This window comes from Cinclus cinclus, chromosome 1, assembly GCF_963662255.1.
Source record: "Cinclus cinclus chromosome 1, bCinCin1.1, whole genome shotgun sequence".
NCBI lineage: Eukaryota > Metazoa > Chordata > Aves > Passeriformes > Cinclidae > Cinclus > Cinclus cinclus.
The window spans coordinates 93,063,226-93,082,512 of NC_085046.1; the positions used below are offsets into that span (position 1 = coordinate 93,063,226).

Consider the following 19,287-nt stretch of genomic DNA (forward strand, 5'->3'; position numbering starts at 1 on the left):
GAAGAGATGGTTCAGACCTATTGAACTATCCCTTGTAAAATCTTGCAAAGTACAATATATGTCAGAACAACTACACACTATTTTACATGCACTATACATTGAAACAAACACAAATTTTTAATTTTTTTGGTCTTTGACATTTGCCTATGTACTGAATACAGAAAACTAGCATAAGCTCTATAAGGTACAAGCTGTTCTTTTCTCTGCTGTCTTCTTTTCTCAAAATACCACAAATATCATTAGGTTCAATGTGTTACCTCATGCTGTGAAGCAATCATGAAGATAACAATGTCTAAAATAATGTATTCACAAAATTATTTTATGAAGTGATCCCTGTCCTTCCCTAAAATGTGTGATTTAAAGCAAAATTTATCTACCATAACATTAAATATATAAAGGTTAATGTTTATCTCTTGGAGATAGTGACATAATTTTTTGAAAATGGAGATCTAATAAATTACTGAAATAATAAAGTTAAGGTTTGAGGGAAGAGATGCATACACACAAAGTAAAAGGCAATACAAAGCTCAAAGGATTATAACTTATAAATTGTCATTTAAATTCCCTATCTTGCCAAAGATTAAATGTTTTTTTTAAATATATATTTTTTCAATGTTTAAATTTAGAAAAAATATTTCTGGATAATTTTAAAATACTCACAGATCCAGCTAATTTCATCATACAAAATACTGAAAGAATATTAGGATTGCAGATGGAAACACTCAACTACAAAATTTAAGTTTGCTCCTTATACAGTCCCAATGTTTTTACATGTAATTTCAGCCAGTTTGGGCAAATTTTGTTACCAACCTTAGACATATGAAAATTTTGAAGAAATTCTACATTTTTTGATACAAGAATTTTAGGCAATTATGAATGATTACATTACTACATCTGTTTAGTAAAAACTTGTGACTGAGAACAGTGCAGTTAAATGACTCAGAAGCAGCAATTAAGTGTCAGCTCCACTTGCAACTATTAAGATTCCTTTCTTAAAATTAGTTGGGTGGGCAACACAATTACCCATGAAGCAGCAAGGCTAAGCATGAAGTTATACAGGTTCCTTCATTTTTCTGCATGATTGCACACATTCAACAGTATGTTGGCCAAGTGCCATTTAATTGGGGTTTTTTGGCTATGAATCCTAAGTCTGATTTATATACAGCGGTGCACAGTGCACATCTGGGTCCACACATATCTTGGAATTGTATTTTAGTCTATTAGAGGAAGAGGAGCACTGCTGTAATCTTTTGTATTATACCTCAAACAACCTACTCACAATCAGGCAGAGCAAACATGGCACAAAGAACCCTGGTGGAATAATTTTTTATCTCTTTTAATGAGATTTCTGTATCTTTTCTTTATCTTTTTTTCTGTATTTTTTTGTAATGAGATTTTCTGTATCTTTTTTCAAAGCAAAAGTGGTGCAAATAAGAAAATGTTAAGTATAAAATGCAAACTTTGTTAGAAACCTGCTGCAGTGTCTTAGTTAGAGAGGAGTCTGAGTAAACGTTCCTCTTATTTATTTTGTTTTGTACAGCATAACATTTGCAAATGCACATAACAGGATGGAATTCAGTGGGATTATTTCTTCAGGCCTAGCCAGAGAAACACCTGCTTTTTTCTCTTGCCTTTATTTCATGTACACTGAAATCAACTTTTCTGGTTAAAAAATGACATAAAAAAGCATTTTAAGACAGTCAATGAGGTGAAACCTCTGCTTTGCTTTCCACCAGAAACCACAATCCTGGCCAACAAGCTCAGAAGCTGGAAGCAAATACTCAGTTGTAGGGGATCTTAGCACCCATTCCCTGATTTTCTACCCAAATCAGCCATTTCTGTGGCAGGACACCTTCCTGACCAAGTGTGCAGCTGCTCAAGGGCTGGGCACAGTTCACAGCACACATTCTTCTGCTTCTATATTCATAACCTTCGTGTCACAGCTGAGTATGACAAAGTCACACTAGAGGCACAGACCAACAAAGGCATGTTTCAGGCAGGAAACTGAGCCTTAGTGTCAGCTGCTTCTTAAGGTTTCCCTGAAAATTCAGGTGGAAATTTTACTGATATTCACCAGGAACAAGATGGGACCTTTCTAACTAGTTATTGCAGAAGTCCCTACCCTCCCACTCCCTTATCCTAAAACTTTCAGACAGATGCAGCTCCATTACTATCAAGCACCTTGGTTTAAAATTATGTACAATTAAGGAAATTAAACTTCTCTAGATGAGACAATATACTTAGCTTGTTATTAAAATTGTTTTTACGATTATATGATTACATTGCAATTTTTATTCAAAGTCATAAAATAGCAATTTTTATAATAAAAATTGCAACTTTCAAAATCATAGAATTTCCTAAAATGTTGTAAATTCAGCTCAAGTTTGATAATGCTTTAATAATTTGAGTTTTTGAGGTGATTAGTATCTCAAAACTCAAAGGAACTTCTTTCTAGGCTGTTTCTTAACGTAAATCTCAACCCAGGAAATAGTTTCCTGCATAGACAAATCCTTAATTTCCAGTTGTGAGTTTTTAAAAATATATATTTGTAAATATTAATATTTTTTGTTCCTAGAAATATCATCAAACAGTCTCTCCATATGAAAGAATGGACACAAACACCATGCATACCACAGCATGTCTTTGACACTATTTTACTGATTCCAAGAAGACAATACTGACACATAAACATAGATATCTGTATGTGAGCTAGCTCTCAATAGTTGACATTCCACCACTCTGATTTATTTTTTTTTTTTCTAAAGCAAATCTGTGGAGAAAGAGGATCTGGCCAACACCACTTAGCATCTTCAAAGACCAGGAGAGGGCTGCAGGACTCTCTCAGCAATTTTATACACAGTACCAAGTCTGGGGGAGTGGTGGATATTCTTGAGAGCAGGTATGCCTTTCAAAGGGCCCTTGGTAAACTGGAAACATGGAAGTAACAGCTATCAAATGCATGAAGATCAAGAATTCCAAAAGCCAAGTCCTGACACTTGGACTGGGACTCAATGAAAATCTGTAGAAAAGGACTCGAGGGCTTGTAAAGTAGAAATTAGATATAAGTCAGCAGCGTACACTTGCAGCCATAAATTATGATAATATTGGGCTGTATTAGCAAGAACCAGCCAATGGGTCAAGAGAAGCAATTACTCTGGTCAGTGCTTGTGAGGCCACATCTGGAACACACTCCTCAGTTTTGAACCCTTCATTTCATGAGAGCGATGGATTTGCTGGAGGAAGGGCAGTGGAAGGCCACTGACCCAGGCAGGGACCTGAGGAGAGGATGAGAGCAGCACACGGTTTCAGAAGGGAAGGCTGAGGGGAAATTCAATGGCCATCTTAAATTTACAGATTATTCAGTTAGAGAGAAGACTTCAGCACACAGTGAAAAGGCAGAAAGCAATGGTCACAAGATACATTGAGGGAAATCCCAGCTGTGGATAAGGAAAAAATATTTTAGTGAGGGTGATTAGGCACTAGCATAGGTTGCTCCAAAAATATTGTTGAATTGTCTTCCTTAGAAATTTTCAGATTTTTCAATAATATCTTAGACAAAAAAGTCATACAGCTCTGAGGGCATCCCTGCCTTGAGAGGATGTCAGAGGTTCCTTTATTTGCTCTATGACTCTATGGGTCATTAATAAAAAAAGGTAAAATAATGTCTTACTCCAGCTAAAAGAAAGTTTTTAAAGGAGTAACTGTTTTCCCATTATTTCTTTAGTGGTTTACCATCTGAAGACATTTTAAATAAATGTATAAAATTGTGGAAACTACTAATGTTATTTAAGAATTTGAGGAATTGTGCCATTTACCTTATGTACTTTGCATCAATTTAAATGTAACCTTCTTTATATTTCCAGTTTAAAACTACATGATATCAAGCTCCACCCACAGCTTTTAAGGGAGTGCTACTTTTAAATCCTTATGCATTGTCCAGAGCTTATTTATGAAACATAATATTTTAAAACGTGTATACATTGCACGTTTGAAACTGTATCTCCATCTCCAAGCATATGAAATTAAGAAAACATACATACACATGCACATGCAGCACATGAAGAAAAGCTTCCTGCAGTTAGACACAAATCCTCATTTTGGTACAACTACATACAGGCCATAAAAACCCCCCCTATAGACTGCACACAAAAGTTCAGTTTGTACAGCAATGCAGCCATATGAAGTGGAAAACCAATCCATCCTTGAGCAGTAAGACCTATTATAACCAGCTAAACAGACAGAAATAGCATTTCTTCTCTAAAGTAATTCCCTCAAGGTGTACACAATTTATTCCAACTCCAAATCAGAGCCCAAGTTTCCTTTAAAAAGAAAAAAAAAAGAATTGTTAAAATAATCCAAAGAGAGAACAAAAACTTTCCATTTTGAAATCACATTAGTCCAGTATTTATTACCTATAGGACATGACATTTATCCATTTTTCGCTTTCATGGAGTAAGATGTCAGAAAGTTACCTGTCCACATCAACATCTTGTATCTTTGTATGCTTAGTGAGTAAGAACACAGACATATCATCTCAACATTTTTTTTTTTTTCACAAATATCTATGGAAGTCCAAGAGCTTTATTTGACAAAGCTATCTAAGATGCAAAGGGTCAGCCCAGGTTTCTTTCATATGAGTTTCACAAACTTTGGTTACAAGTGCAACTTCAGTACATTAAATACCAATTAGCTTTATCAAGATAAACCCAGGATAAAGCTCATTGTGCTTTTTTTCTTGGTGTTTAGTTTACATAAAGGAAGAGCCAACATACAGGGTTTCTCAACATTCACACGTGGGTACAATTGGTAGAGGGTGGTGTATCTATCCGACTTTTATTTTCCTTAGCATCATTCAGAAGTGTCTCATTACCAATCTGGCATTTGAAGACTTGTTTGTAGGCCTTCCTAAAATTTTCAGATAGAAATGCATATATGATTGGGTTCACAGAAGAATTGCTGTAAGCCAGGCAGTGTGCAGTTACCCTGAAGAGAAAGGAGGCTTGAGTCAACGGGAACACTCCGAATTCAGCCCAGAGATGGATCACATGATGAGGCAGCCAGGAGATGCCAAAAACCACTACCACCACCAACACAGTCTGTGCTGTCTGAGACAAGGAAAGGAAAACACATATGTCTGATGAGCACTCAAAGAATCAGCTTTAAACCTACTTCAAAACTACTGTTTGGGGAGAAAAAAAACCAACAAACCACCCACAACGAAAAGTATACTGAGAGGGAACACACTGCAGTATTTGTAATTTATTTCACCCCATTACCTATATGGCTTTATTTTCCTTAGAAAACTACTGCAAGGAGAACCCCAGCCTTGGAAAATGTCATAGTAAACAACAAATGCACAACTTTCCTCAAATATTAAGAATTATGTTGTTAACTCTCTACACAAAAGCTTAGCCTTTTCTGAAGTGGACCTAAGCCTGTTGTAAAATAATGACAGCAGGGGTCTTTGGGAAATCTCATCCAGATCTAATGATCTATATTTTAGTACAAGACAGAAGAATTTCTGATTAAGATTTCAAGAGGGATCTATTATGCACGAAGGCAGCTGGTGGAAAAGCCTAGAGCTTGCCCAAGTACTTACTAAAGTAAGCTTTTTGGAAGTGTCTCCTTTAAACACAGAATTTCCACAGAGAGAGTCATACAACGACATTCTGGAATACCATTAGTGAAAAAAAAAAAAAACAAGAAAAACAAACCAAAAGTAAGGGCTTGAAATTTCTGTTGATTGCACATTATCAAAACCAATCTGGAAATAAAAGTTCACCACCAAACACTAAAATGAAAAAATTAAACAAAAAATATTTTCAGTGCTGCATCCATACTCCACTTCCCCTATTTATGAGAGGAACATCAATTTCACTAGATCCATTCTAAGCTCCAGAGTCAGTTTGTAGGGACCCTTTAGGTGCTGAAGGTGTTTTGTCAGGGCACGGTGGAATTTGACTGTTAATATTTTCTTTAGCTTTCATCTACTTCAGAAACAGCAGTTAGTGCTTTGCATTGACCTAACCAATTAATGACTATTCCTCTACCAAGTACCTCTTTCAACTAAATAAGTCTCCAAATAAAAGTCTAATAATAATTCCAAAGCATATTATGTTATGAGCCTTATAATTTCTATATTAACACTTTATAACATAATTTTTCAGGTAACCTCTTCATATCCAAAACTAACCCAGTGGCCACAGAGTGATAAATGTTGCACCATAGAAAATATGTAGATTTTTTGCTAGTTTATTGAACTTCATTTATACTTCTTGAACTGATTAGTATTCAGTAACAAATAAACTGACCTCCCTAATCAGAACATGAATTAGATTAGAAAAACTTATGGGAAAAACGTTTTGATTTCTGTGGCTACAGGCCAAAATAACTTATGACAGATGCTGCTGTTGATCAGTATAATCCCACAACAGAAACCAAAGGACATTAAATCTGCAGTTAATATAATTTGTTTAGTCTAAAGAAATCATCTGTTTTCACAAGCCATTCCTCTACTTAGCCCTATGAAGTTTAGTTGCCACTAAAACAGCCACAGAGATATTTTCTTTTACAGGTTTTATCAGGAGAATGTGTTCTAACAAGACCGCATAAATCAAGAGCAGTTTATTCCCTGACAGATGTGTTCAGTGGGTTAATATTACCAGTGAAAACAAATTTTCAGGATACCACATGCAATATTACTTCAAAAGAGTCACATTACTTCAGTTTGTTTAAAATTCTAAGAAAAATTAACCAGGACAATCACTGACTTTCAATAGGCTATCGATGCACCTGAAAGCAGAGGTTGACAATGTGTCTCTTGTAACTTTTACTTAAGGTACTTCATATCTGCAGAAGAAGCAATTTTGTATTAGGAAACCTCACAACATCTGCTTTATCCCATTGTTCCTCCTAAGCCTAACTTTTAATTTTCTTTTCCAAAATCATCACTTTGTCTTGCAAGCAAGGTATCACTAAAGCTCTTTTTTACCTGCTGGGAGCTTGCTTAGGGCATCTTACTGGCAAATAAAACCTGCAGTGAGGTATGTATGTTAATATTGATGCTTTGTGAACAAAAAGCATGAAAGATAGAATTCAGGCAAATTATTATTTTTCATCATTTTTTTTTCCACACATGCAGCAAATTTATTTTATTAAGACAGTAGAAGGAAAAGAAGAAAGATATGGTAACCAGAGAGAGCACAAACACACTAATGAAGAGAGGGTTACTTTGAAAAACATGAGTTAGGCCTTAGGTTTAGAAACTCATTTTCTGAGGCTAAAAAAATTCTGGACTATTTTTTGGCTTTTTTCCTCTTTGCCTACTGAACCCTGATACATTCAAGCAGTCTCAATCATATATGTAATGCTTTATCCTGAAGCTATGAAAATTAATTCCTAGTCAGACCTACAATTTTTGGCTGGATGCAGTGCAGAGATATTTCCAGTTTGAGAATAATTTAGATGAGAGATGGCAATGTACAAAATGTCTTTGAAAACTACACCTTTGGCCTTGACAACATTAAATGTAAAAGTATATTTGTTAAGTATTTTACTGAGTCAGGGCCATAATGCTTTTAATTCTAGGAATTACAATCTGTTGATATTTGTCAAAAAAAAATAAAAAGAGAATGCATAATTGAGAGAGTACTCATTCCCTGTTGAGTCCAGAGACACAAATTTATCATAAATCTCATTTGCATTGCAGGCACTCTCCATGCCCATATGAAAATGCTGATCAGGTCAAATGAAGAGCTATAGCTTAAGGGTTTTTTTTCTCCACATCCATAAAATGAGAAGTTATTCAAATGATCACTGTGGTCAAATCTGCTCAAAAATCACAACCACATTATATTAACTGGCAAATTCTCTGTTTAAATGCATCTTTCAAATAGTGTTCTAAATCATGAAGCTTATATTCTTGTTTAAAGACCTCTCATGATTCTATTTGCATGCAGTATATAACTTATGTCTTGACTGTAGGAGAAGAAAACATTGAGTGGAAAATCAATAGAAGAACTGGAGAATCATTAAAAGTATCTTATTATACACCTACTGGGGATCATGAAACATTTCATTTTGAAGGTTCCTCATACAGCCTAGGAATAATTTGCTGAAACATTAAAAAATCAGCTAGTCAAAAAAAAAAAAAAAAAATCCCATGTTTACAAGTCAGGGAAAAGTACATGTACATGTGAGAAAGTACAAGTGAAAGTGAAAGTACAAGTACATGTGAGAAAAAAAGAAAGAAAAAGATTAACACAAAAGACAGGTTGTCCTCCTGTGCCTAAATTTCAGATGCTCTGAAGCTCCAAGTATGTGGGTCTCAAGTAATGGTTTGATGCAATGTGATGGAAAACTTGGATCAGAAAAGATTCCAATCTGCTAAGTTCGGAGGGACACTGAATATTTCACTAAATACTTAATTTTAATTTCTTCTGCCTGTTACATCTTTAGCAACAAGTACCAAATTAGTTAGCCATAAAACTAAAATACACACAAATGAGTATCAATAATGAATGCAATATACCTTTTTCTTGGATGCTTCTGACTTCTTTGACATGTTTCTCAACTTCTTATGCAGATGATTAAGAACCTGAAAAGATAAATTTACATCTCTTTATCATATTCCCCCATTTTTCTATTCAAACAAAATTCCAACCCATGTATCTTGGAGTACTCTTGTGCTCTCCAGTACTGCATGATTCACTAACAAACATCATTGAACCAGCTTACACATTTCAAACATGCACAGTAGGAAAACCAGTAGAATTACGTATGTGAGTCTGTGTGAACCAACAAATATGAAGCAGACCACAAATGAATTTTTATAAAATATTCAGATGTATTGCATAACAAATACCTATCACAAATTAACAAGAAAACCGTTGAAAACCTATCTTTTACATAGAATTAGCAATCTCTCTTCTTCCAGAAAATGTCAAAGACTGTTGGTCTAGAATGACCTTTAGTGTGTGTAACATAAGAAAAGTGTATATTTTGAGTCAGAGCTTTTCTGAGTCACCTGCATAATTTTCTTCCTTTGGATGGATGCTTGGTTAACATAATCAAGACGTTGGCACTATTTGATCTTTGAAAGAAGCTTAGGCTTTCAAACATAATTTATACTAAAGTGAGACATGACACACAAGGCATGACACCTGAGGCATGACATTTAACAGCAATGGGATGATACTCACTACGTGTCTTTCACGAGCAAATTTTAAAATACATCACAAAATGGCTCATTGTCCAAGAGCAGGGTCCAAATTTTAACATAATCATTAACACATAAGGTTTGGATACAGGATGCATAAAGATCTTGAGGTGGAGAAAAGGGTCCAAATTCAGATTTTTAATATTATTTGGGAACATTATCTCTGTATTCTTTGGGTTGCACGGCTAGCCACTATCAGGAAAGACATCAATCAAGATGATCTAGAGACTTGATCCCAGTCTGGCATTTGAGTTTTATAGACATACATATTGAATTAAAAGGAGTAAGATGGAATTTGTGAGTTTCCAGAGCTCATCAGAGACTTCATTTTATAGGTAACTATTCTTAGCTGCCAAAGAACCAACAACAATAAAAGTAAGAAATTGCTTATAACCACTGATTATTTTAAGTGCAGTTCATTTGTGCTTGTCTGTGTACTACCATGTGACTCAGCCTGCGTGCACTTCCTGTTTGGAAACATTATCCAGACCACTTCCAGGGGCTAACCCAAGCTAAGAAAAAACAGGAGAAAAATAAATGGGCTTTTCCCTGAGAGAGTCTCATTTTGACTTCATTGCTTCCTTCGTCAGTATGAAGCAGACCCAAAGGAAAGGACAGAACCCCAGCAGAAGAACAGGGAGATGACTGCATCTCAGACTTTTTGATCACCTCCCATCACCATATACAGACCAGCTGAATTGCTGAGTCCATCAGTGAAAAACATAAAACTAAAAAAAGGGCATAGGAGGAATGAAATTACGTTCATGTCCCATCACTGCTGCTTCATCTATCAAATCCCCTTCCCATAACTTACAGTGATGAGTTTTCTCTACTGGACCTTTGCAAACCCCATCACGTGCCACCCAGTGACTGCACTGTTCTGTGATTCTCCCTCACAGCCCAAAATTCAAGTCAGATAAACTCCTCCCAGAGATCAAAACTGCAAAATTTTTTTAAATTTACAAACATTTTTTTCTTCCATTCTGAAACTTTTAGCCCAAAGTTGTGCATGGTATCTCTTTCCAGTTCAAAGAAAGATGCAGGAGACAAAACAGGTAAGTTGGGTATTTGAGGGAGTTGGGAGGTGATGTCAATTTAGATTATAACCTTCAAATGAACCTTCTCAGCTTCCCTTCTTTTGGATTACAAACACATTTCATAAAGTACGTATTTGCAGTGAACACATATTGGCTCCTCATAGTATTGTACCAGATGGCATGAAAAGTAGCAGCAAGAGAAATAGGCAATATCGATAGCAGTGGAACAGCTCTCAAAGATCTACACGGAATGCCATGGAGTATTAAAAAGAGCCACGTTTATGCACAACCACTACAAGACAAATCGAAGACACTCTCCCCACTACCCTGTTCAAATTGCCACTTCTCTGGGCCAATTAATTGCTCCTTTAACAGTCTGAATGAACAATTGTTCTACAATGTGCCTCCTAATTTGTCTTGGGGTATTTCTTTTAAGAAATTATTTCAAAGTATCTACTAATACATTTGCATGTGCATTTTTAACCCATGGAATGAAATACTTGGCTTGCTGAAAAATAGGTCCCAACCTGGTCTCATAAGATGGAATGAATTCAACCCCAGCTTTCATGTACCTGCTGTTCACAGACCAGCTTCCCTCTTTTCTGGAGATAAGAGTGGGGTGCTGTGATAAGAAAATTATGTTGTTGTGTAAGAGACTGTAAGGAGACTTGTAGGATCTAGTCTGGTATGGAACACATGACCATGGCTACCACTCATGACCTTTGGTGGGCCCTTGGTTTTGCCTACAGATCTCTTCTCTTCTCTTCTCTTCTCTTCTCTTCTCTTCTCTTCTCTTCTCTTCTCTTCTCTTCTCTTCTCTTCTCTTCTCTTCTCTTCTCTTCTCTTCTCTTCTCTTCTCTTCCTCTCATTCTCTCTCTCTCTTTCTTTCTTTCTCTGTTACCCTTTTTAATTTTTTAAAAAATTATTCTTTTCCTCCACTTGTTTCAGAAACTATATTGAAGATAACTCGAGAGCCATGACTGAGAGAACTTTGACCAAATCAAGTTGAGAAAGAGATTTTTCCAATACAGGAGTGAAGAAAATAACTTCAACTATATATGCCTATTCACATAACTCTACCAAACATTCTGAACGTTTGAAGTCTACCCTGTTAAAAACCATGTTTGCTGTCTGGCATTTCACTGACCATATCCTCATTATCAGCCACTGAAAATCATGCAGAAGGAAAGCCTGCACAAGGTCACTGTCTAGTGAGAATGAACTGCTTGTTTTACGGATAATGCAAGCATTACGTCCTGAACCATCTTTGTAGTAGGGACCTGATTGAAATTCAAGTGCCATCGCCCGCAATCCATGTTTTAAAGTAATGATGCTACTCCTATTGTCACAAGAGATCCTTCACCCTCTTTCAATTAAGAGTGTGTGGCTAATGTGTCATACCTTTTATTTTTCTCTTTCAGTGCAGTTTAATGAAGTTTTCCCCTTGCTGCTCAGTAAAACTTAGGATATAATATCCAAAGCCAGATAAGCTTGTATTTTATGTTGAGGCTGTTACTTTTTATGGCTTAGTTTTAACCAAGTCTGTAAATCATACATGGCATGAATTCAGAATGTTCAGAATGAGAGATAAGAATGGAAACATACTTAAGGCAAGACATATTTGTTTTAAAGAAAGCTTTCAGCATAATACATCTAAAAAAGGAAGTGTTTGCTAATAATTATAGATGTCCAACCTAAAGGTTTCATTAAAAGAGGCCTGACTTTCAAGGAGTGAATCCTTGAAAAATGGAGGTACCCAAAATTAGTGGTAACATTGCACAACCCTGGCAGATGTCAACTGTGAGAAGCTGACTGGGAATCATTTATCACTTTACCCTTTAAGGATATGTTAGTGAACAAATGTTGTAGGACTGTTACAAAACACATACAAATAGTCAGTATTATAAAAATATAGCAAGCAAAATGATAAGCAATAAAAGAGTCAGAACTCAAGGTGTCTGTAATTACGTAGTGCTGAGACTCAGCTGATCACTACATAATCACTTCTCCTCCCTCTGATGTAGTAAGCTTCTTTCAGGAGTAGTTCTGGGAGGCAACAAAACCTGGTTTCCTATGATTTGGGACTTCTTTACTGTGTTCCCAAAAATATGTGTCTTCTCTGTAAGTTGATATCTTCCCTTACACCTTGTCTGGTGATTAACAGTTGAATGCAAACTGACTCTTTAAAAGAGAGAGGATAATGGAGACTCTGCACTTCTTCATTGTCTGCTAATTCTGATATTTTCACTCTATCAAAAATCTGCATTGAAACTGAACCAGTATTACTTGTGGAAGAGAGAAAAGAGGTAGCTGTACACACAAGACAGAGCATTATCTCATAAACCTCTGCCTGAAAAACATATATCACATGAGATATTTTGGGAGGACACTTCTTCCAAGTACGTGGCACTACTTCAGCACTTCTGTACATTGTAACAGCATTGTTAACCATGGGAGAAATGCAAATCTCCGCTAATACAATATAAATTTGAGTAAGAGAGAGAAAGAATTCGGCTCCCTATTAAAGTGCCTAAAAAAATGAGACTTTCAATGCTGAAAGTTCAACTGCAATTTGTTTATGAAAGAAACAGAACTGCCTTAAAGGAGTCTGGAAAAGGCAATATATTCAAATAGAGAAATGAGTCTCCTTTGTCTTAATTTACGGTAGCAGAAGATTGTGTTATCTTGCTGATCCACAGTTCATGAAAACCAGTGAAGTCCATAAGAAACTAATGCAGAGATTAATGTCTCATATGAAGACAGGCTGAGAGAGTTGGGGTTGCTCAGCCTGAGAAGAGAAGGCTCTCCCTGCCCCAAAATACTGCAGTTGGAGGTTTGTCAGTGACTCCTGAAGAGGGTATGAGTGAGTCTTTAGCTGCAGGGTACAAATACCTTTGATAGCTCTGTAAGAGTCAGGGCACTTTTCAGCTTGCATACTGATGGGAACACCAGCTATCTCCTAGTTACCTTCTAAAATCCACCCCTTCAGGTTAGCTCCTCCAGCCTGACAGCATGGCAAGCAGGACCACACATACAGGCTCAAAACACATCACAAAGCCAGGGTGAGACTCTAGCCTGGCAATAGTTTAAGGGCACAATTTCATTGTAGTTTCCAGTGGCCTTGATTTTACTAACTTGTTCTTGGGCATATTTTTCCCATAGGGTTGCTTTTGTTGGCATGGAGGGGTTTTTGTTGCTTTTTTCTTAACTATGTATTAATTCTAATATTAAGAGATTTATTTCTATAGAGGTGCTTTGTAATGACAGAGTGTGTTTTATTTACTATGCATATATTTTGGTTAAGCATTTTTGATTTTTTCATGCCTACACTACACAGGACTATGATAATTTCAAAAGTTTTCTTTTTAATTTTCTCTCATATAATTAGACTTCAAAGGCCAGTACTTCGTGCAGAAACTGAATATGCCTTGGCTTTGAAAAAGGGAAGAATTAGTAGCTGTAATCCCCCGTGCACTCGTTCCGTAATGTTCTCCCTGCAGTGTGTCATACTTTCTTCAAACTGACAATCACTACAGCTCAGTCATATCCACCACAGTAGATGAAATACCAGTGTATTCATTCAGGAAAAGCAGGATTTGGTTTATGTATCAAAACTTGGGTCTCTTCTTCATTTGCCAGGTCGGATTTGTTCCACTATGCACAGCCATTTAGAAATGCTGTTCTGCACGCCTTGGTTTCATTAAAATAGGGTGACATTATAACCTGAATTTGCACATCACAATTAAGTTGATGTAACATACATAAAACTGAGCAGAACATAAAATTACTTGTTCAAATTAAATACTTTAGGTCCATGTCAACATATCTTCAACTTGCCAGGCGAAGAACTGACTTAAGCAGTCTGTATTTGCAAGACCAGTCCTATACTCTCAAATGTCAATCACTGCCTAAGGAGAAATCCTGCAACTGAATCTTTCAGCTGGCACAGAAACAGGAGGATCTCTGCCTATCTCAGCAGGTAGCAACTGGTGCTCCAGATCCTGCTCTGCAGCAAGCAGAGGATCATAAGCAGCCTGCAATTATTACTGCAGAAAAATGTGACACTTTGCTTAAGCAGAAAAGTCATTAAATACCCATATTTAGGCACTTTTAATTGTTGCTTTTTTCCTACCTGTGTTCTCATGCCCTGCGCCTAGAACCACCTGGCTTTGCTGAAGTCAGAGGTAACTCTTTCATCAGCTTCAGCTGGGGGAAGACATGGCACCACAGGGACAAGGCATCATGAGGCACATTTTACTCTTAACACAAAACATATAATTTTTGTCACTTTCAAGTGCACCGCACATTTTAAAGAACCACAGTGTTTCATCTGAAGCCTGAACAACTTGTTGCTTTATTGAACTTTGAGTCAAACTCCTCACACGGCACTGCAAGAAATTAAAGGAGTCATGGTGACAGGGAAGGCAGCAGAGTACTGGGGCTTCTTAGCATTCTGCAACAAGGGAGTCTGACAGAGACACCCCAGTAATTGCCAGAACACCCCCACCACTCACCCCATGCACTCCCTGTTCTGACCCCTCTGTGACATTGAACATATGTTGTCCCCCCTCAGACATCCCTCAGCTATAAAACCTGCCCTCTCTCTTTGTGGCACAAACTCACCGGTGCTCCTTTTTCTCCCAGCAGTGCCAAATCCCTCCACATGCCCAGAAATGGCCCTATGGCTCATGGACACCTTCTCCACCACTGTATTTCCCCCCAACCTTTTACATTTGCCCCACCTTGGCATAGCAGAAGGAGATGAGCAGCAGTGGGAGCAGATATCCGAAGACAAATGTGCATATCACGTAGACCTTCTTGTGGCGTGGGTTGGGCCAGAACTCCCAGCAGAATGTCTGGTTGCTGGTTTCACGGTGGAAGATGCGCTGGTGGTGAGCCACAGGCGAGGCCATGGCAAAGGAGAGTGCCCAGATGAGCCCCACACCCAACATTGCGTTGCGGGGAACTCGCAAGGCTGAGGAGCGTCGGGAGTGCACGATGGCCACGTACCGGTCCACAGACATGGCCGAGAGTGTGAAGATGCTCACCAGCATGGAGATGGTGAAGAAGTAGTGGATGAACTTGCAGATGAAGGCTCCCAGCACCCAGGTGGGGAGCACGTAGACCGTGGACTGGAAGGGGATGCAGAAGAGCAGGTAGGCCAGGTCCGCGATGCTCAGGTTGAGGATGAAGATGTTGGTGGTGCTCCGGCGCTTGCCTGGCTTGCTCCTCGCCAGCACCGTGATCACCAGGGTGTTGCCCAGCACCCCCAGGGTGAAGATTAAACCGAAGACGATCAAGGTGATGAAGTTCTCGATGCCGATGCCGAAGAGGGGCTTCCCCTCGGCCTCCGGCAGCCCGGACAGGTTGAACTCCCCGCGGGGCGTCTCTGCCGCGGCTCGGGACAAGTTGAGGGGCGCCGCCGCGGGCTCTCCGGGCTCCATCCTTCCCCTTTGAGCGCCGGGCAAAGTTTCTGCGGGCGGAGCGCGGAGCCGCAGCTTCCTGGCACCGCGGACCGCGGCGATCCCGGGGGCAGCCGCTCCAGCAGCGCCGGGCGGCGGGGAGGGAAGGGCGGAGCTGCCGGGCGCAGTTTGCGCTGCCGGGAGCGGAGCCGGCGCGGCAGTCCCGCCGCCCCCACAGCAGCAGCAGCAGCACCAACAGCAGAAGCAGGAGCAGCAGCAGCGCTCCGCCCGCTCCGGCCGCGCCCGCCCCGCCCGCACAGCCGCGGAGTCTCCGCGCCCCCCGCGCTGCTTCGGGAGATTGGGCTCCCCGGGAACGTCTCCTCGGAGAAAGGGGAGGTGGGGCTTTCTTGCCCTCTTTCTTTCCCCCCGCCTTTTCTTCCCTCCCTTCGGCTTGCAGGTGCCCCCCTCCTCCCCGCCCTCCCCCCAGGGCGGCAATCCCTGTCGTCTCCCCAGAAAACTCCTCTTCGCTCGGTGAGCCCGCTCCGAGGGAGGCTCGGGAGCCGCGTCTCCCGGTAGGGCTACGCAGAGCTCGGCTGGTCCGGCCGGGCTTAGATGAACTCGCTTGGAAAGACAGAAATAAATGAAGCGCCTGCGTGAACCCACCTCAACAGGTAGCCGGCAGCGAGAGTTGCTCCGGACTAAGCGCCGCCTGCGCTCGCTCTTCTCACCGCCTTCACAGGTTTCCATTAATCACTCGGTACCTCTAAGGACAAAAGGCGGCAGACATTAAAAAAAAAAAAAAAAAAAAAACAAAAAAAAAAAACCAAACCAAAAAACACCAGACAAACAAGCAAACGAAACAAACAAAAAAACCAAAACAAACAAACAAACAAACAAAAAAACAACAAAGCAAAGCAAAAGAAATGGAGTGGGAAGTCTAGCCGCTTTTCATTGCCAAATCACGACGCTCGGGAGCTCCGCCGCGGCAGGAGCGACCCGTGCTCCTTGGGAAGGGGGATCCTTGGAGCCGGGCAGCGCCGGCAGCTCTACACGGGGCAAGAACGGGAGCTCCCTGCAAAGCCTGTCCTTTCAGAGCGGGGCGAAACACAGAACTTCCTCCGGAGCACGAACGCGAGCTCATGTGAATATTCTCACCGGCACACATACCTCGTGATTGAAACGGATTTGCCGGAGAGTTTTTATACATTTGTTTCCGAATTACCAGTGAGCTACAGCTGGCAGCAGCAGTGACCAGCAGAACTGCCCTGATGCGCTGCTGGAGGCAGCGAGCTTTTGTTTACATATTTTTCAGTCTGCAGTTTGACGGGGTCCTTTATACCTTTCATTTTGCTACTTATGTTGAGGCATCTCAGCAGCTGCACATCAGCTGACTGCAAAGCCATTGACTTTAATTAAAAGATATTAAAGATTCTAATTAAACTAATGTATGGTCTGCTCCATTACATCTGCTCCAACACATCATGGGAGAGCACAATTCAGTTTATATAGATCTAAGAAACTTTTATTTGGATGGAGCTGGTTTCTACATCCGTTGTAATTCATTTAAGAATTTATAAATATCTCAAGCAAAAATAAACTAGTAGGGATTCCTCAAAGACTTGGCTTTGGAATTTTTTGTAATGTGCATTCTTTATAGTTTTGTTGACATATTTGATTACTATGCAAATGTACTAGTCTCTACTTCTGCAAGAGATGTGAGAAAGAACACTGTTAAATATTCCTAGGCTATATCAGATAGCACACACTTTTTGGAAACTCTCTGAGTATATTGTGAAAATGAACAAAAGTCTATAGATTGTTCTGGTGTGGCTAATGTCTACATTTGCCTATGAATTCTTTCATGTGGTGAAGGAGATACAAGAAACATTTTGAATACGACTGTTGGTTTGCTTTTGAGTCATGTCATGTTGCCAGACAACACTCATTTCCCAGGATGTCTGGAGTGCAGCCCTGGCTTTGAGAAGCTAATGCAATCCCTCATCTGATATGCTCTGGTCCTGACCACTCACACTTCTGTTTTCTTGGAAAATAATATCTTTTATACAGAATAGCCCGAAAGGTTAAAACAAAGGATATTACACTAAACAGTAAAGTAAGCAGAAAAAGGGGGTATAGAAACAAAATCAATTTTAGCAGGAATAAATCTGAAAATCACATTAGTGATTTGGATGGGAGAGTTGACTATTGGTTTCCTTTGGATATTTAATTGACAATTTTGTGGTTAATGCTTTGCTTTTCTGCTAAATATGTATTGTATAGTGTCCAGTTCCTATAAGACCACCCTGAGCTTTAGGGGGAAAAAACTCAAGAATACAACTTTATCGTAGTTTTTCTCTCAGACCTTCACTCATCAGCTTTTGCATGAGTGAAGGAAAGTTCCCATGCTGACAATACTCATGACTGCTCTTAAGATTGTCAAAACCAAACAGGCATTGACATGTTAAACCATTGTTCTTTTTATCTAGACTGAGTAAAATTTTAATGCAAAAGAAAATTGAGATGGAAAAGCTGTTATGAATTCAGTGTAAATAAATATATAGTTAAATACATGAACTAGTTGAAAAACTACAAGAGAAAAAAAGCAGTAAAAGTATTGCATAGCACTTTAAGAAAGTAAATTTCATGTCTTTGAAGAAGAGATCTCTTAAGTATGTGCCTCACACATTTCTTTGAATCTAGTTTTATTGAATTTATTTTATTGCTTTCCTGAACACTTCTGACATGGAAAGATCTACTAAAACTAAAATAGTCCACGAACTTCAGAAAGAGCAAGAAACTGCATGCAGTGTTCTTCTGTCTGTGACTAGAATCAACAATCATCTTTATCAGATAACTCACCTCCAAAACTTTTGTTTGGCTCCAAAAATTTCCATAGCAGTCAGTGGAGAAAATAGTAGAAATGTCTAAAAGGGATAGGAACCTACATACCCTATTAAGTCTAGGCCTTCATATTTACTCCTCAGTGGGTTAATCCAGAAGATATTACTGTACAAACATACAACGATGTCCTTCTTGTTGCTCGCTCCAATGGTTGATTATGTTATTTTTATGTTGTTCCAATAATAAAAATATTTGACTTACACTGATACAATTTTATTTCAGGAATGAGAATTCCAGTACATTGATTTAAAATATTAATTACTACTAAGTTCTTTGTTCCTGTTTAATGCATGTGTATAGGTGTAATAAACATGTAGTCAATATAATGTCAGTAAAATACATTTATATTTTTAAATTAATATTTAATTAGCAGCTTAGAAACAATAAATGATGCAGTTTCAGCTACTGTCCCACTTTTGATTACACCGAATAACTGAGGCACAAAAATCAGCTTCTGATTATACAAATACATACATAATTGTCTTTATGCATTTTATCATTCCATGAGAATAAAATAATAAGATACACAACTTCTTCAGAGAGGAGTTTTAGTAAAATCCTGTATAAATTCTTTTGGGGCCTTTTGGAAGTGTTTCCAGGCTTTCTTCTGTTGTGAAGTTGAAGCTGGAATTGAGGTTCAAGGCTCTCAACTGCACCCCAGTGTCAATAAAGAGAAACCATTTAAAGTGTATTTATACTAAAGCATATGAATAACCCTAACCTCTAGAAA

General features: G+C 38.8%; 1 protein-coding gene across 1 annotated transcript; it reads right to left on the reverse strand.

Annotated features, from left to right (window-relative positions):
- Positions 1–4,787: 4,787 nt before the first annotated feature.
- On the reverse strand, positions 4,788–16,032 carry GALR1 (galanin receptor 1). The gene is made up of 3 exons (XM_062500659.1): positions 14,997–16,032; positions 8,531–8,596; positions 4,788–5,105 (listed from the first exon to the last, which is right to left on the reverse strand). Exons 1-3 carry the CDS (start codon positions 15,696–15,698, stop codon positions 4,788–4,790), a joined length of 1,086 nt encoding a protein of 361 aa, XP_062356643.1. The 5' UTR covers positions 15,699–16,032.
- Positions 16,033–19,287: the final 3,255 nt, after the last annotated feature.

Bases quoted from the DNA above. Each gene is read 5' to 3' on its own strand.
- GALR1 (XM_062500659.1), bottom strand. From the start codon at position 15,698: ATGGAGCCCGGAGAGCCCGCGGCGGCGCCCCTCAACTTGTCCCGAGCC. The intron at 8,597-14,996 runs GTGGGGCAAATG...TTATCTTTTCAG, and splicing joins TCTCCTTCTGCTATGCCAAG to GTTCTTAATCATCTGCATAA. The intron at 5,106-8,530 runs GTATATTGCATT...TCCTTGTCTCAG, and splicing joins CAGAAGCATCCAAGAAAAAG to ACAGCACAGACTGTGTTGGT.